General features: G+C 38.2%; 1 protein-coding gene across 1 annotated transcript; it reads left to right on the forward strand.

Annotated features, from left to right (window-relative positions):
- Positions 1 to 7179: 7179 nt before the first annotated feature.
- CA2 (carbonic anhydrase 2) lies at positions 7180 to 23110 on the forward strand. The gene is made up of 7 exons (XM_077167129.1): positions 7180 to 7533; positions 8603 to 8800; positions 16489 to 16607; positions 17118 to 17210; positions 18167 to 18229; positions 19325 to 19480; positions 22255 to 23110. The coding sequence occupies exons 1-7, from the start codon at positions 7500 to 7502 to the stop codon at positions 22372 to 22374; spliced, it is 783 nt and encodes a 260-aa protein (XP_077023244.1). The 5' UTR covers positions 7180 to 7499; the 3' UTR covers positions 22375 to 23110.
- The last annotated feature ends 1932 nt before the right edge of the window (positions 23111 to 25042 follow it).

Here is a 25042-nt window from a genome sequence, read left to right on the forward strand (position 1 = left end):
GGTGGAGGAGGGAAACGGGGCGGGGCGGGGGGGGGCGGGGGGAGAAGACAGAAGAAAAGGAAAGAAAAAGGCATATTTTATCATAAACCAAGGGGACATTCACTATGCTATTCTTCTGATCCATTTAAATATGGAAAGACAAATGACTAATTCATTAAAATATGTATGTGCGCAAGGCACAGTGCTGAAATGGAAGGGGGCAGAGTGAGATGCACACGCTAGGAGAAGCATGAGATAACTGTATGTAGGAGAATGCTGAAAGTTTTCTGTGATGTGGTCAGATAAAATTCTAATTTAAAGCAAAGGAATATAAAGAAAATGCTACACAGGTTCAAAGGTGGCAGCAATATTCTCAGTTTATGTGCTATTTCCATCTCCCCAAATCCTAATCTTAAGCAGTCCAAACTTTCATGGACCCTTTCCTGGCATAAAATATGCTTCCTTTATCCCTTAGAATTAATCAGGATAAGCACAAGCCACAAACTATAGAATAATCAAGTAAAATCGTTTTAAGCTTCCTGTAGCCTAGCCACATATGTTGTGGGATTATAAACTTCCTGGTTTTCCCACTTGGATATAGTTTCCAGCAAACCAAATTTATCTAATTTTTGATCATGGTACAGTTTTCTGTTTGTCTAAAATAACCTTAAAAAGTAGGTGAGACTAAGCTTTGTTGAACCTAAGGCTGCCATGGGCAGTTTCTGGGGGAAGATAGGCCCTAGAAGCATTAAGTAAATTGCTTTACTACTCTTAAAATGATGGTTATTAGAAGGCTGCATTCTTTTCAGCGGGGGAAAGGATGTTGCTACATGGAGACACGCGAGGGCGCCCTAATCAACAACCAAAAGCAAAAAAAAAGTTTATACTTCACATATAAAATTTGGGGTGGCAAGTATGTCTAGGTCTCTTGTTAGTGATACTGGTGAATTCTGACTTCTGCCTTGAACAGAAGGAAAAATTTACCTGTCATGCCTATCATTCTCCTTGCATGGAAAATGTTAAATTGTACTTGTTACTAAAAGGAAGTTAAAAATTTTCCATGTAGGGTGGTGATTTATAAGCAAAAGAGAAATGTAATCATATGGTGAAGTTAATATTAACATAACCAAACTATCTGATTTGGTGTAGGAAAGTCATCATTGGAAGAATGATGAAGCAAAGTGAACAGGAAATAACCTTAAGGATTTTATTCTTTTATACCCAATCTAATCAGTGAAAGATGAATGAAAATATTAGGGTAAACGCCATCCTAGGGCTCACACACACACAGCTCTTTCTCAGACCTTATACAAAAGCATTAACCTAGACATACTTAAGGCAAATAATTCTTTGGTCTAGGGGCTGCCCTGTGCGTCGAAGGGTATTTAGAAACATTCCTGGCCACTATTTGCTTGATTTCAGTAATACGCTCCCCTGCCAGTTGAGGCACCAAAAAATGTCTTAGGACATTGACAAATGTCTCCTGTGGGACAAAATGGTCCTAGATGAGAAGTACTGCTCTAAGAAGAGATGGGCTTTCATTCTTATTAGATTGAATATTTCATGGTGCCACATGTGGCAGCTGTCATGTAACACAAAATATTTTAAATGAATAACAGGAGAGTCACATGAAAAAAGAATGAAATGTGACCCCCACCATACAGCATACAAAAAATATTTAAAGTGCATGATTTGTATATTTCTAGTGTCATTGTCTCACTTAATAATCCTGTCACAGTTATGATGAAATTAAAATTTGGCAACCATGTTCGAATATACTGACTACTCTTAAAACAAAATGGACTTGATTGCTTCTAGAAAAGCTTAAACATTAGTTATCATGAAGCAACAAAGACAAGTTTAGGAAAAAACTTTTTAAAAGTCTGAAATGCAGCTTACTAAGGGGAGTTGGACTCAAGTGTTCATTAGATTTATAGTTAGCCCTATCTCCTGCTACCCTAGCAGTTACAGTTACAATGGCTGGCACGTTGTTATAACGGTTTTCCAGTGTAGTACTGCATTCATATGGTTACTGCATTGTTACCGCAACACCATTGTTACTTTATAAAGGTAGGTGCCTTTATAAACTCCTGGAAGGCACTTAGCTGGCACTCAGCGATGCCGCAAAGCACCTGGCTAAGACCTCACACTCTGGGATAGGACTGCCGAGTTTCACAGCTGGCCCCATCACTCCCTAACTGTGTCACCCAAGTGGACATTACCTCTATGCCCCAGTGTTCCTAGCTGTAAAGTAGGGCTCTGTAAAGCATGCAGAAGTGTGCTTGGCCCATAATAAAATCTCAATAAATTTTAGATATTTTTATAAAAATAGGAACTCAAAATATGTTCACTGAATACATACGAATTTCTCATTCTCATTAAAGATAAAAGTCAGCCTATTAGTTTGCAATGGTAAGCATTATACATGATAATCATACCATTTATTCAATAAAGAATATGTGTCAGAGACCACATCAGGTGTTTTCAACATGTTCTTATTACGATGCTCTGGAGCTAAAATCCCCCCCCCCCCACATTTTTAAATAATAAAAGTGAATTCAGGGGGATTGTTTAGCTTGCTTAGCTTGCTTAAGGTGAGGCAGCAAGTAAGTCTTAGAGCCAGAATTTGAACTCAGGTCTGTCTTATGACAAAGTTGAAGTCCATTTCACAATGCCATGCCTCTCTTCCTACAATAGCAACCACCCTGATAGAGCAGCTCACAATAAACAAAGCTCCATGGTTGAGCTCTCACCACTCATTCCATTGAACTCTCCCAAAACCTTAGGTTCTCTTAATACATATTCAGATAGGGAAACTGAGACTTGGGGAGGTGAAATAAATCATTTAAAGTTTTATTGCATATGTGGTAGAACCTGGCTCCAAGTGCCCAGAATCTGGGCTCCTGGCCACTGTGTGAGACCCATCCAATGGTAGAAGGGTGGTGGGAGTCACAGGCTGGGAGGCATTTGGCAAAAATGACCCCTTATATGTCAGGGGTCATAAGGTCTCATATGAAAGAGGGGTTTGATTCCATTTGTGGAGACCCATTGTCAGGTGTGAGAACCATCACAATGCATCCTGGGAACCTCTATCAGTTTCCTCTTCTCAAAATAAAGTTAGGCAAGATAATCTCTAAGCTCCCTTTACTTCTAAAAAGCTATATTGTTACAATTTGTGCCAGTTCCTTCCTTAAAGTCTCGCAATGGCTTCCTTGTGCAATCAGTATAAAATCCTCCTCTGGTATCATTATGGTCTGCCGGACTCCGCAGGTTGCATCCCCTGCTGTCTTTGACTTCGCCTACTTAGTATAGACTCTTTTTCAACCACAGTGCTCCAGCCACAAACCTTTCTGCTCTGGAAACTTCCTTGCTCAGGGCCTTTGCACTCGCCTTTGCCTCTGCCTGAAATGCTCTTCCCCAGCTCTTTCCTTAGTGGGTCCTCAAATGTCAATAGGTCTCCCACAATCACTGCATCCAGAGCAGCTGCCCCTCCCTCCCTTTTTGTCTCTACCTCATTCCTTTTTAGTTTCTTCATACTGATTGTCACAGGTTGAAGCTCACTTTCTTTGTTGTTTATTCATTTAGTATATTTTACCCCTTTTCACCCCAAGTAACACCAGGGCAGAGCTCATATTGATCATGTTCATGGCTGTAGACCTTGTGTTATGTCTGACACATAATAGCATTCAACAATATTCATTGACTAAATGAATAGATAACCATACTTTTGATAGCTACATAGTACCTAAAAAATGTTCAGCAGGATAGGAGCTCAAGAGACATCAGCCAGTAACGCTGATAACCAATATTTATTAAGCTCTAGTTATGGGCAGCAGGCTAATCCTTTAATGCATTGTTGTTTAGTCCACACCACAACTCTGTTAGGTAGTTATTATTACTATCCTAGCTTTGCAGATGAGGAAAACAAAGTTTAGCAAGATCCAATAATTTGCCCAAGGTCACAGAGCTAGAACATTAGGAAGTCCAGATTCGAATCCAAGCCTCATGATATATTTGCCAACTGATCGGCCTCTGTAAAGAGTAACTGATATAATTTCAATGAGCTCCAGGTTGGGTTATTCTGGTCTCCAGGTGGGTGAAGGGTGCTAGGCACCTAGGGAAGGGAAGGGAATACTGTGGTGCTATTCCCCAACTCAGGGAACTCAGTCTGGTAGGAAAGACAACTGAAATTGCAAGCGGGCTAGGATGGAAGTCTCCCTGACCCAATCATGCTCCACCTCAAAAGAAAAAGCAACAATAAACCCCCCATGATGCTGGCACACTCCTCTTAAACCGTTCCCTTGAATCTTTCTCAGATGTTTAATTTTACACTTGTCACATTATAATCTGTTTTGTACTGCCTAGAAGTGACCTAAGAAACCATTATTTACTGAGCGCCTTAACATGGCAGATGATTTATATACAGTTGCTGGCTGAATCCTCATGCCAACGCTGAGGTGGGTGTCATTATTCTTACATTACCAACGAGGAGCCTTCAGCTTACTGGGGCAGTGGATTACTAACTGGTGATTCCTATAAAAAAGCGTCTGATTAGAATATGGTATCATAAATACTAGGATAGAGGGATATGCTTGTAAAGAACAATGGAATTCCCAAGAAGCGAGTAACCTTAACCTCCATGGATACTTAAACACTCTAAATGTAACAAATATGTGACTCTCTGACTTCTAATTGTGTTATTAGCTGTTTTTAAATGTTTTTGTATACCATATATAGCTCTCCTTGTAAAACATACTAACGTCTTTATGGTTTTTTGGTTGGAAAAAATCTTTCCTTTTTATTGTGTGTTTTTACTTTAAGTAATATGCTAGAAGCACTTTTTTTTTTGTTTTGTTAAAGAAACTTGGGACGCATACTTCTAATTACATCTTCTTGCTTTATACCTTGTCATCTTTTTTTCTGGGATAGAAAAAAAAGTAACTTTGGCTACCATACAAATTTTTTATTTTCCTTCCCCCAAATGGAAACACAACAATGTGATAAAAGAGACATTATATTTATTTTTTAAAGTCCGCTATTGGGGTATTCTCTTGCAGTCAGCTGAATCAAGACAACATGCTAAGAATGCCCTTAGTAAGATAAAATTCTGATTGATATTTGTGAAGGCACAAAGCCATTGCGATCATAAAAAAAATGACAGGAAAGCAAAACAAAATATAGTAAGACAATCACTGTAATAAAAAAACAGCTATTAAAAAACATTTGGATCCTTCCAATGTACACAAAGGTGAGCCACTTTCTACCTCATGGTGAAGTGTGACCCAGGCTGGCAGTAGCTCTGTGGGAAGGCTGCATCCACTAAGAATCGCCTCTACTCTTCTAGAAGAGAGAGACATGGAGAAGCTACATGAAAAATTACCATTTGGCAAAGTGCAATCTGGTGCTGGTGGAAGTTTGAGAGATATTTCATAATCAAAATATGTTCTTATTCCATCCATTTTAATAAGGTCATAATCCAACTTCACAGAAATCGAAATACAAGTATTGCACAGATTTAATATCCTAGCTACCTTCACAGAGTCTTCAGTGCCCACCTTACATTCCTAGATGTTTGCCCTCAAGGCTTTGTAATTAGCTCATTTATATCCGCAGACCCTAGTGAAGAGCCTTATAGCAATTGATAATCCCTCTCCTTCTGAGATAACTAAATATTCTAAAATCAGACAAAAAATAAAAACTATTTCACTGGTCCCAAGAGAGACTGTGCTGCTTACTACAGAGGTGCAAAAGGGGGCTCTTCTTAAATATGAACCACATTGTGATGCAGGGATGGTCCCAGAAACCTAGTTTCTCCTCTTTTTGCTAAGAATGCACTGTGATGTCAACCCAGATACCCACACAGAGGTAACACAGTTTTCCAGAATCTCTAAACAAGTGAAATCTAAACATAGATCCTCCTTGTTTGTCTGAAACTGACTGAAATGAATAGTAAATAATGATTTTGAGAGCAACATCGTATATATTTGCACTAATTTACAAAATTTACACTTTTATTTATCTATAGCTTTTAAATATAAGGTGCTTTTAAATATTTCATGGCTGAAATAATTGTGTAAAACTGTGTCCTGCTTCCCCAACTTTAACTGTAATACTAGACACTCAAAAGTCACAGAAGCCACAGGACAGACGCCCCCTCTCCTGGAGGTCCAGTTTATTGAAGGAAATGAATTCAGTCTCCATTTTAAAACAGTCCCAACTTCCCTATTCGACACAGCAAGTACAGTGCCTTGAGCCCACGATATTTTTAGGGACCCAAGACATTGCTTTCTTTTATAATCAAAAGGAAAAATACAAACTTTTACAAAATGTTTAAATGTGTTATTAAGCCATCTTTATACCAAAGTAGCCGTAAACTATAATTTAAACATACATATTTTGTCCGCGAAGGCAAAAGTGTATAGGGGCTTGTCTCAGAAAGACAATTTGCTCCCTATTGCATATTTTAAAAAGTTATTTCTTAGGTCTGCCAGACGCCAAGTTTCCGTTCCCTGCAGAATAAAGTTCTCACCTCTTTGCAAGAAATTCTCTTTTTCTATGTCTGTTTCCCCTGAGAGAAGTTTCATTTTTAAATCTTTTGATTTTTTAAATCAATACGTACTCAACTAGGGAGTTCTCTCTCCCCAGAGGTAAGTTTGGAAAGAGAGGAAGGAAGGTAGAAGGAGGTGACAACTTTATAAGAGATCCCGCCGACTCACAATCCTGAGTAAGGAAAGGCAATGAATGCAATCTCCCCGTTTCAGCATGGACCGCCTGCAGAAGTGATCCTATTCCACGGTCGCCCAGCAGGGGGCGCATGGCTCCCAGCACCCGGGCCGCTCGCTTCCCAGCGCCGCAGGGACCGTATCCCTATTTGCCCCAAGGTCATAGCTCCTAACCTGGCTCGCCAGCTACGGAAGGGAGACACCGGAGAGCGAGCCTTCCGGATTGGGGACCCCGGAGCGGGTGGGGCGGATGGGCAGGACGGCAGGACTCGGACGCCTGGGATGCGATCACAATGGGGTCAGAGGATGGAAGGCACTTGGGGCCCGGGTCCCGAGCAGTCAGCGGCGCCGCTAGACTCGGCGCCCGGGAGGGGGATGGGGTGCGCGTAGACGCTCCGCAGGCACAGCCCGACCGCGGCGCCCGCAAGCGGCCGCGCGCCGAGAGCTCGGAGCCTCGCTGCGGGCCCAGGGGACCCCGGCCGGACCGCGGGCCGCGGGCATCCGGGCGGCGGGCAAAGACCTCCAGAGCCCCGCGGAGCTCCCGCGGAGAGGTCGTTTTCCCCGCCCCAGTTGCTAGCCCGCAGGGCCCGCCCCGAGATCACCTCGCCCGTCACCTCCTCCCCCCGCCGCCCAGGTCCACCCGGGGACCCCTCCCCCGGGCCGCCCCCGAGCGCGAAGTTGGCGGGATCCTATAAAAGCCCGTGACGGCGCGCCCCGCGGACAGCACCGTGCAGGTTCCCGAGCAGCTGCTGAGGACCCGGCGCCAACTCCTGCTCTGTCCCGACCGCCGGCGCGACCATGTCCCATCACTGGGGATACGACAAGGACAACGGTGAGTGCGGGCGGAGCGGCGCGGCGGCGACCCGGGCCCCGGCTGGGGCCCCGCAGCACCTCACCTGCTGTTTACGGCGGCCGCGGGCGCGCGGGAGGCTCAGGTGAGCCCCGGGAGCTCGCCCCGCCTGCGGCTCCCCGGCGCTGGGGAGGTCCCCAGTGCCCCAGCCCCATGGCCACTGTCGAGGAATCCTCCGTCCGGCACTGGAGCGCAGGGCCCAGGGGAGGAAGCGCGCAGCCTTCCCGGGTCCCGAGTCTGGGACCTGCCTAACCGTTAGGACGCGGAAGGAAGCGGGGAGATGGCAATGTTTTAGTTTTTAATGTCAGAGCCATTTGGGGACTCCCCCTCTCCCCGCACAGTCGCGGTCGGCCTCATAGCCACCTGTGGCAAAGGCCCTCAGTAGGAACTGCCCCGGGGCTCTTTCTCCGGCTGGTTTGAATTCTTTGCGCTGCTTTCTGACTTTTCCTTTTATCTGACTTTAATGTTAGGGGATCACCAGGAACAGGGCTTTGTCACGTCCGCAGATCTGAATTCTCCAAGGGAGCCAGGGGAAGAGAATGAGTCCTCTGGCGCGCGTCTGAGGGCGCCTCCCGGGTGATGTGGATCCTGACGGTTAAAGGAAGGTGTCCGGGCCTGAGCGGTGCCTCTGTCCTTCCATCCAGGCTCAGTGCGAGGAGACCAGGGAGAATCCCGACATGCCTGAGTGCCTTATAAGAAAGCTTGCATATCCCAAATTCCAACAAGTCCTGACATTACGTCTGCCCAATTTGAATAAAATAGTTAAAAACAGCTATTATATAGATGATGCACGTTATTTGTTCTGAGAGCTTTATGTGTATCGATTCTAAATCTCACAAAACCTCCATACGGTAGATGTTCTTATTGCCCCATTTTACAAATGAAGAAACAAGGTGCGTGGAGTATTTTCCTAAAGGTTACTCAGATATTAAGTGGTGCCACCAAAACTGGAACCCAGGCAGATCGGGTCCAGAATCATTGCTCTTTTCCTGGTGCCTAGTTGTGCCCTTCCCCCACTTAGGGGCGTTCACGGGTGTCTTCTCACCCCCAGGACCTGATCGCTGGTATGAGACCTTCCCCATTGCCAAGGGAGAGCGCCAGTCCCCTGTCAACATTGATACCAATGCAGCCAAGCATGACCCTGCCTTGCAGCCTCTGTCCCTTAGCTACGAGGAAGCAACTTCTCGGAAGATCCTCAACAATGGTCACTCTTTCAACGTGGAGTTTGATGACTCCCAGGACAAAGCAGGTCAGTTTTAAAAAATAACTTGCAACTCATAGCCAGTAGCTGTTTCCCCAGCTTAATGGGTAGAGCCTAGGCTCGTGGCAGCAAACCTGTTGGTACTACAGTTTGTCTCAGTGCTCTAAGACGCCACTCTGGTCATCATCATCAGGTCCCAGATGCAGAGAAGTAGGCTAATTACTTTGAAGTGGCCTGGGACTGTTTCTCCCCTGTCAAAAGCCTGGCCACTAAGTAGGGCACGTAATAAGGGTGACTACATGCCTGTGAAATGTCACAAAAGGCAGTGTGCTTGGGCAATAAAGATTGGCAGTGATAAGCTTTACACATACTGAACTTTTAGGATTCTTTTTAAAATATTTATTTCCCAGAGTTAATGCCAATCCAATAAAAAGTATATCTTAGTGTTTATCTTAGAGGTAGCAATGAGAAGAGTGGTAAAAACCTGACAATAAAAACTATCGAAATTCTTAGGACCATTGTATTTCTGTATTGGGCTAATGTGATAAACGTGGCAGTGTATCTTGGTAACTACCCAGAAATTCATTCTGCAAATGAAAATACTTTAGAATAGGTTGTACAGACCTGACCCATTACTGACTAAACCAGTTGCCACAATTTATTTGTAATAGAACTGTTTACAGGATGCCCATTGAATGCTTCTTTTTCTTATTTAGAAATAGAACAATTCCATTCAGACACAATCCCAGCCTTCTCTGTTCACTGGTTAATTTAATTGCCAGTGCCCTAATTTCCCTGAGTGCTTGTCCTCTGAAGGTCATTGAGTGGATGGTGCTGCAGACACAGTATGTTCAGTGATAGTGCCAGGGGCGGGGCAGATGGTGGTGGCAGTTGGATGGAAATGAGAGAAGAGAGAAAATGTGCAATGTTGTCAAAGTTGGAGTAAAGGCTTACAGACCTATAGTGTTAATATCTTATACAATAAGTAATTGTAACCAATATAGTCAAATGGACTGTTGTTTTAAAATAATTATATAATATATTCAGTCCAGTTTTGAAAATTTTCTTCTTCCCTCCTCTGTTTTTAAATATTTTGAAACTTGGCTTTCTGAAGCCATGATTCTGAAAGACAGTTTGATATGGGCAGTCGGGTTGGGGGTCATGTATGGAGATCATCTGAGAAATATTTTTAACTTACCCGTGCCCTGTGTATGATCCTGCCCAGCGTGCACACACACACACACACACACACACACACTCACATTCTAGCATAGTATCATAACTTGTTAGACTCAGGTAGAGGATGTACACTGGAAACACTCCTTCCATGACTCTGCCACATTGCCTTCCCAAGCACGCCTCCCACCGGAAAGGGACAATGGTCAGATGATTTCAATAGAAATCATTTATTGAAGTATAGGGAAAACAATTTCTTTTTCCATGTAAAATATATTTGTATATTTAAATTACAATATAGCAAGGCCCAAATGTACATATAGAGAGAATGCTATGAAATTTCAGGTTTAGTTATTTAAAAACTGAAAGAAGTAAGCTGCTTTAGTTTATAGCTGTTAACTGTCTTTTTAAGAGCCACAATGAATGTATGTTTCAGTGCCTGCCTGTGAAATAATTGTTTTCAATGGCTGTTTTGTCCAACAAATTATATACCCCATTAGATGCCATGTAGATAATTGGATGCTTAAAGTCTTTTTTTGTGAAAATGAGGAAACAAATTTCTAACAAAAGGAACCAGGTGAGGTAGTCCACTATATTGTTACAAATTTGGTCATGGCGTTAATTGCATCTGGAACATATATATTGCCACAAAATGAGTTTCACAAACAGTCTGATGGTCTTGAGTGTATGCTCAAGCTTGGAGAGTCCAGCTCTGCCCCTTACAAGTCCAAGGGCCCAGTGGCCCTGGGAGTGATAGTAACTTAACCTCTCTAAGTGTTAGTTTTCTCAACTGTAAAGTTGTGGTAGCAGTTGTACCTATCACAGAGAAAGGATCAAATGGGGTAGCATACATAAAGTACCTACCCAGTGCCTGGTGCACAGCAATTTTCCAATTGATGACTGTTGTTGTAGACATATCTACACACCATTTGACTGCCTTTATTAGTAATTGCTTTAGCTATGCACCTCTGATACAATTTCTAAAGGAAGTTTTTATTTAGACTAAAATTATTTAATCTAAATAATTTTTATTTAGACTAAAATTGGCTTCCACTATTCAATGGTTTAAAAATACCAAATCATCTATTTATCATATTAAAGTATATACTGGCTTTTCTAAATGATGTCATTATATAGTTATTAATGTATTTTACTATAAGTATGCCAGGCTTTGGATTTCTACATGAGCAACAAGTGATCAGAGCTAGACACATTTTTGTAGCTATTTCTCTACTGAGTAACTCACATTTAAAAAATGACTGACTGTGTTTAGATTGTGGAACAGATTGAAACCAGGTAGTTTAGATTGGAGCTCAAACCCACCTCTTGAGAGAAACATGTATTATCCACCTGGTTCTTATCCAAACAACAACAAAGAAATTACTAACATCAATTATATGCAAGAAAAGCAAAGCACCATGAGGGCAGGGTGGAGACTTGTAGTCCCAGATTTCACACTAGGGAGGTCCAAAGTAGGAGGATGTGGAAACAGTGAACAGTGATAGTCACTTTTGAGATGTGCAAAAATGGAGCATTTCTAAGGAATTACGGAAGTATAAGGGAGGTCTAGGAATTCACTTAAGTAAGGAAGTACTTTCCAGGGTAAGGGTAAGTAACACTTACAGTAAAGCTTAAAGGATTTGTTGTCTTGGAGGAGACACCAGGCAAAGGGAGCTAGAGGACCTAAGAGGGCATGGTACATGCTCTAGACAGGCAGGCATGTTTGGCAAAAACTAGGGTGAGGAGTGAATGTTAGAAAGACTCACTCTTCTTTACATATTAAAAAAACCCTTTGTGATTTTTCCTATACCTCTTCTACATTTTCAGTAATTTTGTTTGGAAAAGGAAATCTTTTCTTTTAGGATGCAGAATATATTAAAATGTTGATATTAAGGCAAAAAAAACCCCCACGTCTATAGAATAAATTCAAATATTGTAAAAAATGATGCAACATGGAAAAACACCCTTTAGACTTTTTTTTAAAAAAAGGATTCTAGATACTCAAAAGCTAAAACAAATGGCAGTTACTCTAGTTAAACCCACTTAAAATAAACATGAAGAAATGGAAGGTTAAAGAGTTGAGATAACTTGCTAACTGTCTTACTCCTAGTTTGTTGGAGTAAGACTAAAATGGCAATCATTTAAAAATAGAATTTAAATAAGAATCTTTGAATGATAAACATAGCTAACATTTAGTTTCTACATACCGTATTTTAAAAAATGGATATACTTCTCTGGATTTTTAAGTCTAGAAATAATTTATTCATTTGGCTACTCAATTTATTTTGAATAACAGTTGGATTACATCTCATTTTGTTAGGAGTTATTTTTGTAATGTTAACATTTTTAGGTATTTTTTACCTCTTATTTCCTGCATTTAAATCCTTCATTTCATCTACTTTTGTTTTTTTTCCTTAGTGAGATATCAGTCTTCTAGAACTATTCATCAATTCAGGTTTTCCAATAAATCCTCAATGTTCTTTTAAACCCCAAATTAAGGACTTGGGCATCAGAAAGAGAACGCGGATTAAGTTTACTGCTATGTTTAAGCTTCAGTTAATTCTTTTTAAAATTTGGAGGTAATAGGTTTTGCCTAGAAGCTTGGGTTAAAGCTCTCAAAAATCTAAATTTATTTTAAAAATAAGCCACCTTAAATTAATGAGAAATTGCTAATCCTGTTAGTTTTAATTATTAAAAAAAGAAAAGAACTCTCCTTGCTTGAGATCTTTTATTGCTAGTTTTATTTGGAAGAAAAGAATAGCAGTCAAATTATTAACTCCTGCTAACTTATTAACTTTTATTAATGAGTTTAAAACATTTCTGCTTTATTGCAAAGTTAGGGGTAAATATAATTGAAAACCAATGCTCAAATTATTGAACTAGCCGATATATAACTCTCATCTCACCTTATTTATTTTGTTTTAGAAATGGGAAAATTTTTATCAGTTTATGTTATTTCAAGAAAAAAGTAGGAAGGAAGTTGTATGAATTTACCTGCATTTCAAGCAGGCCATTGTATGACACAATGGCTCTTAGTACATGGATCCGGCTTAATTATCAGGTACTTGGTTTTGAAGCTTTAAATTTTTCCTTCTGCAAGCAATGATAAAAGGAACCATAACAACAAGTGACAGGGCTTATCATGCTCACTGCAAATTGTATCAGCATAGCCCTAAGTATCTCATTCTAAACAACTGAATGTAGTTAATTATGTTCATGGCAAAAGAATCTTTTTTTTTTTACTCCTGTGTAACTGCCATCTAACTGAAATGACAATCTTCTGTTCTCTTGATTTTGATTGTCTTTACTCTGTTGTGGCAACTCAATAACTCACTGGTTTAAAAGAAAGAGAATATGGGTGTCTTTTCTCAGATTTGTCTACATTGGTATTCATTTTCTTAACTTTAGCATATAGTCCTAGGATTATTTGCTACTACCTAAAAGCAAAATAGTAATGTATGATTTAACTATTTTCAATTATTCATAAAGAAAATAGTTCAGCTTCTGGAAATACTGTGTTTTCAGTATAGAATTATTCATTTGTTTCATTAATAGGAAATCACTTAAAATTTGTTTTTAAATTTAGAATTATTGAGAATAGGTTATTTGTCTTTTGGGTTTAAGAGAGATAATTGACATTCACTAAGGTCTTAAATTTGATGCTCGGATGCATTTTATATCAAGAAGTATTGTAAGTGATTAGGATAAGATGTTCAAAAAGTTTTATTTTCAGTTTTCAATTTGTATAGGTAGTCTGGTTTATTTCAATTACTGGAGTGAATCTCTTAATTTTCCCAAATAATATAATTTATGAAGTTTTCCCAAAGGATATTTACAGGAAGACAGATTATTCTATCATATTTTATTTGGTACTTATTTTGTACTTTATATAAGTAAAATATAGTTGATGACAGATCATGAAAATTAAAATCAGTTGAAGCTATTGTTACTATTTAAATTTACATTGAGTTTTGGGAATCTCAAAAAAGACAGAATAGAAAATTCCATTTATGTATCTCTGACTCAAGGAATATACATTTTTGTGGCACAATAAATTGTTGACTCTATAGAGCCCCAATAACATAGCTAAATTTGACAGAGAAAACATAGGCAGTTAAGATTTCTATTTAAAAAATATATTTTTGCTTTAAAAAACAGGTTTCATTTAAACTGGGATAGTTTACAAAATGGCATTTTGTAATCAAATCAAATACATAAATAGATTCAGAATATTGCAAAACCTCCCGATCTTTTAACAAAAATATTACCTGTTCAAGATTTCAAATAAAACTTATGAGCTGCCTTTATTAGCAGTTTATTATTATAATAATGCTTTTGAAGGGTTTCATTGCTAGTAAACTCCATACTAAGAACTTGCTGAGAAATAAGCAAATATTTGAAGAAAACCAGAAATGCTTTCTCTAGCAATTAAACTTTAAGAATTGAATAACCTTTCTAATTACAATATACTTCTAACCTACATGGCAACATATTTTTATTTTAATAGGGGCTGAAACAGGTATCTGGTGATAATAGGTTAGCACAGAACGTGTTTTATCATTGAACACAGAGCATTTTAGTATCAGCAAGCCTTGTTTAATAAAAATTCCTATACACTCTTTCTAATTTAGAATGTCCACTGAAAGAAGTAAACTAAGATTGAATTTTAAGATCTGCAAAGGAGAAATTGAGAATAAGAAATGGCAATAAGCTTTATTCTTTCTCTTTAGAATTTAAAATCTTGGTATGACTCTTCACAGGAGGAAAGATAGGTCTAGAATGATGCTTTATCTTTAATTATAAATTTTGCCGTTTGTCAGAGTTAAGGAGTCACAAATAGTATTTGCTTGTTATGATCAGCCAATTAGTTGGTTAGTAGCTTTAAAAAGTTATTATAAGGAATTTTTTCAGGTTCATTTTATCTCATAAATATGTCTTTTACTTTTAAGAGTATATCATTATGAAACATAATAAATGAGGTGGGAATGAAATGGGAACATCATAAATGAAAGTGGGAATTCTTTCATTTTGAAACAGCCTAGTGTTGAGGGTTTAAGGCTAATTGTTTTTTTATAGAGTGATCTGATAAAATATTGTAAACTTTTGCAATAAGTAAATTTATATTTCAGAAAAAGTGATTTTGTCAAAATGCATCCAAACTCATGTTTGTTAAAAAGATATGTACTATAGCATCATTTCTAATGTGTTCCTTCTTTCTTTCTTTTTCTTTTCCTTTTGGCTTATAAAAAAGAGCTGGCAGCCAGAGGTTCTGATATCAAGGCCCCACCTTCAAAATATCTTCCATCCAGCTTTATCTTTTACTTTGTATAGATTAATGGGTGTTGCCACCGATTAAATTTATTTAGGTGAAGTTAAGTGAAGAAACTCTGTTCACTTTTACCTCTGCAGCATATTTGTTTCGTAAAGCCAAAGTAAGTTTTGGGCTGACCATTTTATGAAATTATAAACCAAAGTTAACTGAATACACTCATAGCAATAGAAATTTTAATCCCAATTCTAGAGAAATAAAACTGAAGTAGTGGAACTAAAGTACTTTAAAAATCTTTTAAATATTGGTTAAGCCCATTAATACTTATAAGCTAAGCAAAAAGTTTTAAGTGATTTCTCACTATTTTACATCTTCCCTCAAGATGCAATTCATTAATTACCTATAGATGAACTGTAGTTTAAGAATGTGAAAGTTAGAATTTTAAGTCTTAGAGATAATACGGTATACAGTACTACATACGCAGATAATCAATAAATTCTTCATGAAGTAATGAATAACAAATATGTCCATTTTACAGATGAGGAAATTAAGAGAGGTTAAGCAACACATTTTAAGAGGACAAAGCTAGTTAATAGTAGTAACAGTCCATACTCTAAAGAATTTGGGAAGCCTGTGTAAGGACAATTGGATTTTATACTGTTAAGATCAACAAAACACTTATTAGTTCACAAACTCTGCTGTGAAATAACTGGTATTGGTGATTAGCAAAGCAGGCCATAGGGCATTATTGAGCTGTGGTAGAAGAGAGACGTTCCCATATTTGCAAGTTGTGTATAGCAGACCAATGAATTGGAAATAGCGGCATGACACATCCTAAATGATTCACAGAGGAATTAGTAGTCTCCCTTAAAGTTTCCTGTCTCTGAACCTGAACCTGTGACTCCAAAACAAACCTAGAAGGGAAGGGTTTATGCTCAAAAAAGAAAGATGGGATAAGGTTCTACCCTTCAGACAATACAAGTGAGGACAAAATCAGCTGAAAGGATTTTGTTCTTCTCTATAGACTGAAGCTGAGCCTGAATTAAATCCTCACAAAGTAAAAAAGTTGCTAAAGACATAAATTTTGAACTATAAAAAATAGAGTTAAAGATTGTAATCTTTGGTAGTTTCTGTGTTTCATGTGTGTATGTAAATATATAAGACTGTGTATATACATAAGGATATGTATAAAATATTCATATATAAACTAATATACATAGAAGTATGTATTAAATAAAATATATGTGAAAATAAAAGTATATGTAAAAATATATCTATTTTTTAATTTTAGTGCTGAAAGGAGGACCCCTCACTGGCACTTACAGATTGATTCAGTTTCATTTCCACTGGGGTTCATCTGATGAGCAAGGTTCTGAGCACACTGTAGATAAAAAGAAATATGCTGCAGAGGTGAGATATGTTTTTTTTCTTTTCCATGAAAAAAAGTCTGTTAATTGATATTTAACCATAATTTCAAAATAAGTCTAATCTTGTAAAATTCAACTATTCAACTCAAACAGAGTGAACCACTTCTTTTATAAAAGAGCTTCACAATGGCTACTTACAAATTTTTGTGATATTACAATAAAGGCTGCAAAGCTTTTTGTACTGTCTCTTAGGACACCATTTGCAAAAAGTAAATGAAATCAAATGGGAAAATCCTGTTCTAATATAAATTTAGATATGACATTTTTGCCTTCCCTCAAAAATATGCATTTTGATGAAATAAGTTGCTTGTTGTTATGCCAAGTAAGTAGGTAATTAGAATTAAAAAAAAATACAAGTTTATATTGAAATTCTCCCCATTTCACTTTCTTTAGCAAGCTAGCTATGAAGAAAAAATTCATCGGGTAACATCTGTAGGCTTTTATTATGTAAATCACTTATTTGTGATTTTGTTTTTCTCTTCTATGACATTAGCTTCATTTGGTTCATTGGAACACCAAATATGGGGATTTTGGAAAAGCTGTGCAACAACCTGATGGACTGGCTGTTTTGGGTATTTTTTTGAAGGTTAGTTGATGACCTAGTTCTTTTCTTCCTGTTTTCAAGAAAGATTGACCAGACAGAACATTCATAACAAACAAAACATTCTACAGAAAATCCTAGGAAATGCCTCTGGCTCTGAAGTCTTTTTAGGGTTATTTCCCCTCCATATCCGCTAGTAGCAGTGAAGGGTGTGGGACAAAAAAGACAACTGAGAGGTATCTATTGGGTACTGTTTGGATGTGAATATGAAGATTACAAAGAGGTAAACTGTGGATGATTACTAGGTGTTTTAAATTTAAACTTAATCCTAGATAGTACTATTTCATGATAGACCATGCTAAATTAAGATGAACTTTTGGAGGGGTGAAGGACAGTGGCTCTGGCTTTGCGAAATTTCAGGTAATAGTTGGGCATATGGGTTGGCAGCCCTCTAGGGCAGTAGAGGAACATCTAGGCTGGAAATTCACGGGCCTTGACTTTAAATGTGGAGGTGGAACCTACAGGTACGTATGAACTTACCCAAGGGAAGCATGGGCAGGGAGATGGCAAAGCAGCTAAAGATGCAACCCCTAGAAACTCCAAAAAGCCTAAAAAAGAGAGTAAGAGTAAAGGGAGATTTAGGAGGCTGGAGGGCAAAAGGAAAGTCAAAGGAGGAGAGAGTTTTTCAAAAAGGAGTATAGACAATAGTGTAAAATTCTACAGGAAGATTAAGGTAAGCACTTGCAGAATGTTCTTTGCACTTGGAGATCACTGGGAACATTGAGAGGGTAGTTTAAAGGGAAATGTAGAGGTACAAGCAGAGACAGGGTAAAGACTCAGTGAAAATGGGGAAGTCTATGGTGCTAATGTAATCAAGCTAAAACTAATGGGTGGCCCTTATAAAGTGATAGGTGTTGGCTCATTGCATGGAGGAATTTTATGATAGAGCTGTCCAAATCAAAACTGGTGTACTACCAACTGTCCCTTGTGTTTCTCTATAGATTGGCAGTGCTAAACAAGGCCTTCAGAAAATCCTTGATGTGCTGGATTCCATTAAAACAAAGGTAAAATTAGATTTTCTACCACCTCCTGAAGATACCTGTTTTCCACACCCCATTGGTTTTAGAAACTCCTTTTGAACAAATCGAAGAGTCTCATTGACAAGTGGTGTTTGGATGAGTTCTTAATAAAAGTAAAATGTGGCTTGTATATTGAACTAATTTTTCTTTATCCAAAAGTTGATCCTAACACTAGTATGGTTCTGAGACTTGTATTTATTTACTCTTGCTTCCCATCATTTGAACATCCATATATAATTGTCAGAGAACTTCAAAATTGCAAGGAAGCTAAAAGATCATCTGATCAAATTATTCACTTACACATGTATTTGTTGAGTACTTACCACATTGCCAGTCACTTTGCTAACACAGGAAAGACAATGATGAATAATACTAGCAAAGCCCTGCTTCACGGTGTTACTATGGCTTCTTGGAGTTCATCCATCCTGTATTTAAATCCTGGCTACAGTGTAACTGTGCTGAGGTCATTCCAAATCTACTTAAACCCTGCAGTGACTTCCAATGATGGGGAACTCATCACCAGCAACTCTTGTTATCTAAAGCTCGTCCTCATGTTGAAACAGCCTCTGTATTCTGAAATGCTCATCTAAATCCTAGCTTGAGCCTCTAGAATCATATAGAATTCACTGATTCCCTTTCCAGATGACCCTATTCTCTAACAGCCTCTCATCCCACCCCAGGCTATTTTCTTTAGTTCCCTTTAACTCTCCTCTTATGACATAGTTTTCTGTCTTTGCAACAACCTTGTGACTCTTCCAGTAGCTCATTCCTGTTTGCATCTACTGCTTCAAAAATGCAGTGAGCAGAACTAAATGCAGTTATATTCAGATCTAGCTATCAAAGGATACAGTATTTTACAGACTAAGAAGAGAAATGGACATGTGAAAAGAATAGTTTTCTTGCTCATATCTGCCAACCTACATTTCCAAGTCATATACTTTCATTTGATGTCTTTTCCATTTTGTTTGCCAGTGCTTCATGTCTATCAGCTGGGAATCTTCCATTTACATTTCCTGCTCTCCTACATTCCTCCCATCCTGATCCTTTAAGTTTTTAACCCATGTATTTGTCTTGTTCCAGGGTAAGAGCGCTGAATTCCCTAACTTTGATCCTCGTGAACTCCTTCCTGAACGCTTAGACTACTGGACATATCCTGGCTCACTGACCACCCCTCCTCTTCTGGAATGTGTGACCTGGATTGTGCTAAAAGAACCCATCAGTGTGAGCAGCGAGCAGGTAGGTTTCTCAAGGGGTTATCTGCCGAGAGAGGTAGAATATGCAGTCCAGGCAGAGTAGCTTGGCCTTTGGAGTCAAAAGGAACTGGGCTTTAATCCTCATCCTGCTGCTTTAAACTATGGAATCTAGTGCCTACCACAGTGCCTGGCAAATGAACTGCATTCAACACTTATGCATTATTATCCACCATAGAGCCTTAGGCAATTTAGTGTGTAAAATGGACTGTTATTGTGTAGACTAAATGTCACCCAACAAATGCTTTTTTGTGACTGTGAGGAAACCAAGGCCCAAAGAAATGAGATTTCATATTTAAGGTATCAGAGTTATCAACGTAATTCTCTACCCACTGCTCACTCAGACAAGCTCACCTGTGGTTTCATTTAGCTCAGGATACATTTCCGAATTCTGAGGAGGGTGAGAGGCATCCCTTGGAGAAAAAGTTTCAGTCAGAACTCATTCCAGGTTACTTTAGCCGTATAGAGCAGAGATTCTTGCATTTCACATACAAAGTGGCTTGTTGATATTAAAAGTGTTTAATGGAACTTTAAGTCACTGCAACAGAAGTAGATGCAAAAGAATTTTTCCTGGTCTATTTCTGTCAACCCATAGTTGAAATGTAGAAAACGAACATTCCTTAGTTAGGATCCTTAAGAACATGGATCTTGGATAAATTAAGGAGAGTCAGCAGCCAACAGTCTTGAAAATTACAACTATTTGAGTGGTTGTAATGTGATTGAAACTTGCAAATACTCCTAAAATATTTTAATATTGAATGTGGAGTCACAGAACTCATGTCTCTGGAATGCAAAATAGGGATTGCACTGTCCAACCTTCACATTTTACAGATATTGTCTGAGGTGCGGGGAAATTGAAGTGCCTGGCACTCATGGCAGAATCAGGTCTTGGAGCAAAGATTCTATGCTTGTGCCTTTGTTTTCATTTAGAATGTTAACTTATGATTACTACAGTATTTCATAGCTTTCTTTAAAGGTCACCTACGTCTAACACTGGAAATTTACTTAGTATCTTAAAATGGAAAAAGAAAAACAGTAAGCTGACTGGCACATGACTTGAAAATTGGTCTCGTAGCCATAAAGTATTTGAGCAAGCTTCTTGACATAGTAGCAAAAAGAAATATTATAATGCTACTTCTTACTTGTAAATATAGTGTTTGGGTTACAATTTAAAAATGAACATTCTTTTTCGTCCTTCACTGGTAACAGCTTGAGATCCAATTGGAGAGCTGTTACAACAAAAGGGTTTGCTATGTGCGTACACATAGACCCTTAACACAAACACACAAGGGCCATTGCATCTACTCCATCCATCAGTCCCTATGCACTGAATTTTCCATTTAAAGTAGAAAGTGATACTAAACTAGAAACTGTCTACGGGAAAAATACCAGTAAGGTTATATGTCATATCATTTAACAAGGAGTCCAGAAATAGTGTAGTACTCAGCTAGTATGTCAGGTCTGATTCCAGCTTTTTGTAATTCCCTTGACTGTTCCTTGCCCATCTACAGCTTCATCCCTAAGGTGGCTGCAAGAACAGTTTGTGCATTGCACACAGATACAACCACATCCCAATGAGGAAAGGAGCAGCTCTTCCTTTGGTTTCCTAAGCGCAGGGAAGCCTTCCCCAGCAGTCCTCTAGCAGATCTCTCACATCTCCTTGGCCATAATTGTGACCCTTAGCCATTTCCAAACCAGTCCCTGGCAAGGGAATGTGAGCACAATGATCACCTAAGACCTATACACATTTGCCCCCCTTAGGCTTAAGAGGGAGAATAGATGTCTGCCTGTGAGAAAGTATGGGATGGATGTTAGATAAGCACAGAAAAGGGTCTGCTACATTCTATCAGCTTCATTTTCTATACTCAGGTTTTGTCTCGTGCTAAAATAAGGAGTCAACCTGATCAGTGTAAAAATGTCATTTAATTGGTGAGATAGGTAGTAGCAATCAGTTATCTTGGTTTAGTCAGAAAGTTTGATCCATTGGCACAGATCCAAAATCTTTCTGAGTACTGGGTTTCTGTTGTGAATCAATCCCCAGATGTCACTGGAAATTTCCCTTGAAATGCAGTAGGAGTGCATACTAGTATAGCTGAGCTGCCTCGAAGTGGACTTTATGGGAATGATTGGGGGAATATTACTGGACAACAGAGGTCAAATTAAAGTCTGTGGATTCATGTTGTGCTCTGTTTACTGTCAGACCACGCTTCTTTTGAATAAAGTCCTGCTTAGGGCAAGGGAGGTGTCACTTTGGAAAAACAACCTGTGAGAAGTGGGGACCCTGGTCCAGAGTGAAAGATTTAAAAGGGAGTAGGAAATGCCAGTTTAGGCATATTTATTCCTTTGTTTCTATATATTAAGCAGAGAGACCAGCTCATCTCTCCACCCCTGGAGCTTGCAGATCCTGGACCACTGTATCATATTGTGCAAATGCCAAAGTTTGTCTATTTTGAGGCAGAAAACAAAATTTTAAATTTGGATCTAGAAGTATTGTTATTATTCCCATCTCAGAAATATGACTTTATAGGGTTTTGATGTTGATTTTAAAATTAAAAGAACTAAAAACAAACTCATGGAGAATTTCCTTCTAAATGGCACCAATGATTTTTTTGTGTGTTTTATATAAATTGCTTCATTACATAAAGGCATTTGGCCATTGACACTTGGAAGCGTGAATACTGAAGAATATAGTTTAAGATATAATACAAGCATATAAATGAATACTAATATGAAAGCTTTGATTTTTCATTTGTCTTCCAGATGTTGAAATTTCGCAAACTTAACTTCAACGTGGAGGGTGAATCTGAAAAAGCAATGGTAGACAACTGGCGCCCAGCTCAGCCTCTGAAGAACAGGCAAATCAAAGCTTCCTTCAAATAAGAGGGTCCCAGAGTTGGTGTTCAACAGGAATCTTTGGGTGTTGCCTCTTAGTTAAGTAGGTCCCAGGGCCAATGTCCAAATAATGGCTCTTCAGGTGTTTCCCCTTAGCTAAGCACAGGTCCACCTTGATGACTGGGGCCTTGGTTGCTTTGTGTCTAGTTTTCTAGACCCTTCATCTTTCACGTGATGTGGTTACTAATAAATGTGATGCACTAGATTAATTGTCATACTTGGCAGAATGGCTATTACTGGTACTTTGCTTACGGTAGTAACTTTTCTGTAACAGAGAATATGCTAAAAGAAATAGGAATAAAGTATATTGGCTGTTCATAGCATATAGGGTGATGATTACTCTCGATTGTACACTAAAATGCTATTTTTAAGACATAGGAAAGCAAACTGGTTGAGAGTAAATCCATATCATGAAAAATTTAAATTGAGCTTTGTCAGGTAAAATAGCCATAATTCTATGTAATGTAAATCAGATAGCATAAATATTCGTGATTCCAAGATGTTATATTAAAAATAAAAACTTTTAAAATTCTTATACATTTGTAGCAATGTGATCTTAAATATGAATTATGTTGTAACTTAGTGACTTTTGAATTACAGAGATGTAAATGAAGTATTATCTGTAAAAATTGTTATAGTTGTGATACAGAGTATATTTCCATTCAAATAATATAACTTAAATATTGTATTTTAGATATATTCTCTAATAAAATTCAGAATTCTATTTTGGGTTATTTTACTGTATCTTGGGCAAGTGGGTAATAATGGAGGAGCAAATGTCCATTTTTACAATTCTTTTACCTCATAATTGAAGGAATTTCCATAAAAGGAAAAACCCTGAGGGTCACTAACTATGTGCTTACTATATGCCAAGGACTATTTTAAGTTCTTTAAAAACATTAACTCAGGGTGCACAGGTGGTTCAGTGGTGAACTATGTGAGTTAAGTCTGCAGGGCAGAGGGGAGCACGGATTACATACAACATAAAGATGGAGAAGAGGGAAGGGTGCATATGCTGAATCAAGAGCAGTGCCTTAGAAATATCATAAATAAATATCCACTTTATTCAGAAAAGGAAATTCAAGGGACCCCCAGAACTTAAGAATAATTTTGAATCTTAGAAAAGTAAATTATACCTATTATAGATAAGAATAAGAAGTATAAGAGTGAATAAATGACATAAGAATCTCTAGTGATTATGCCTGATGTGGGTTTAGTTCTGTCTTGACCATGGAATGCTTGGCTGATGAGTTATTCTAGAAAACCAAGTTTAACACCTAATTCATGTTACCCTTCAGGGCATAAAAACCCTTGGTTACTTTAGATAAACAATTTGCTAAAATCATTTACACTCTCACCTGCTTTCTTATATAAGTACACTGAGCCTTACATAGAAGAAAGGCTTTGGAGTTTGGAGACTTGTTTTGAAGTCCAGCTCTTTCCAACCTGGTTATAATACCGAGGGCTGTTATTACTATACAAGGAATGTCTGGTGCATAGTAGGTGTTCAAAAATAAAAGGTTTTTTTTTTTTTTTACTTTTTGAAATATTTGATTTTATCAGCTGTATCTTTTCTTGTTTTCTGAAAGGAGCATTCTCCAATAATTTATTTTTTATTGATGTCAGTTTGGAAGACACAGAAGCAACCTTAAATAGGATTTCTGTGTAGAGTAAATAGCCTACTCTGGGTGAGTTGCTAAGGGCCTCTTTTGAGTGTAAAATGAAGAGTTTAATTCATGAATATTTTCCCACATATTGGTTTTCAGCTATATGGTGAACCAGAAACTTGTAAACAAATGAGTTCTGTGTATAGATAGGTTATTATGTGCTTGGTACAAATGATCCCCAAATACTGCTCAGATAAATGAAAACGTTATATTTGTGTCACTGTCAATCATAATTAAATTTAATTAGGAACTACTATTTTCTTGATTTTCATGTAACAAAATTTTTGTTTCTTTGTAATGTGCCATAAATTATCCTAATTTGTACTAGTGCTTTTCAAATTTCCCACTCAAATATTCCTTGAGATAAAGAAGCACAACCTTAGGACTAAAAGCTTGAAGTGGACCATTGCTTTTTCAAAATCTCACATTTTCTTTCATTTTTTCAAGTTGTCTGTTCTATGCTATAGTATAGCACATTCATTTTTAATATGAAATGTTCTAAGTAGCTTACTGCTACTAAAATTGGCACACTGGCAAGACATGCCATGGTTACATTGCAACTTAAGGACTCCTTGGGCAATCTGATGTACCTGCTGGGACCCAAGTAGTCCTGGCTTGAGAAGTACAGATAAAGTAACGTTGGGAGGCAGGAATTAGCAGCTTACTATTAAAGATTTAGGATTCTGATTACATTTCTTAAGGACAATTGTTAGTTTAAAATAAAGTATGTACCTGACACCTTAATATGGACATCGATATCGGTATTGGTGTATTTGGAGTTTTTTTTAATGTTTCTTTGAATTTCTCTTCTGCATTTCACTGCTAGAACCCTAACTCTTTTAAATTATTTACACTGAATTAGAAGGGAAGTAACATAAAAGAAACTGTGGTGGACAGAATAGTGGCCATCAGAAAATGACCATACCCTGATCATGAGAACCTGTGACCATGCTACCTGAGGGGTTAAAAGACACTGCAGATGTGATTGA

This window comes from Tamandua tetradactyla, chromosome 6 (genome assembly GCF_023851605.1).
Source record: "Tamandua tetradactyla isolate mTamTet1 chromosome 6, mTamTet1.pri, whole genome shotgun sequence".
Lineage (NCBI taxonomy): Eukaryota > Metazoa > Chordata > Mammalia > Pilosa > Myrmecophagidae > Tamandua > Tamandua tetradactyla.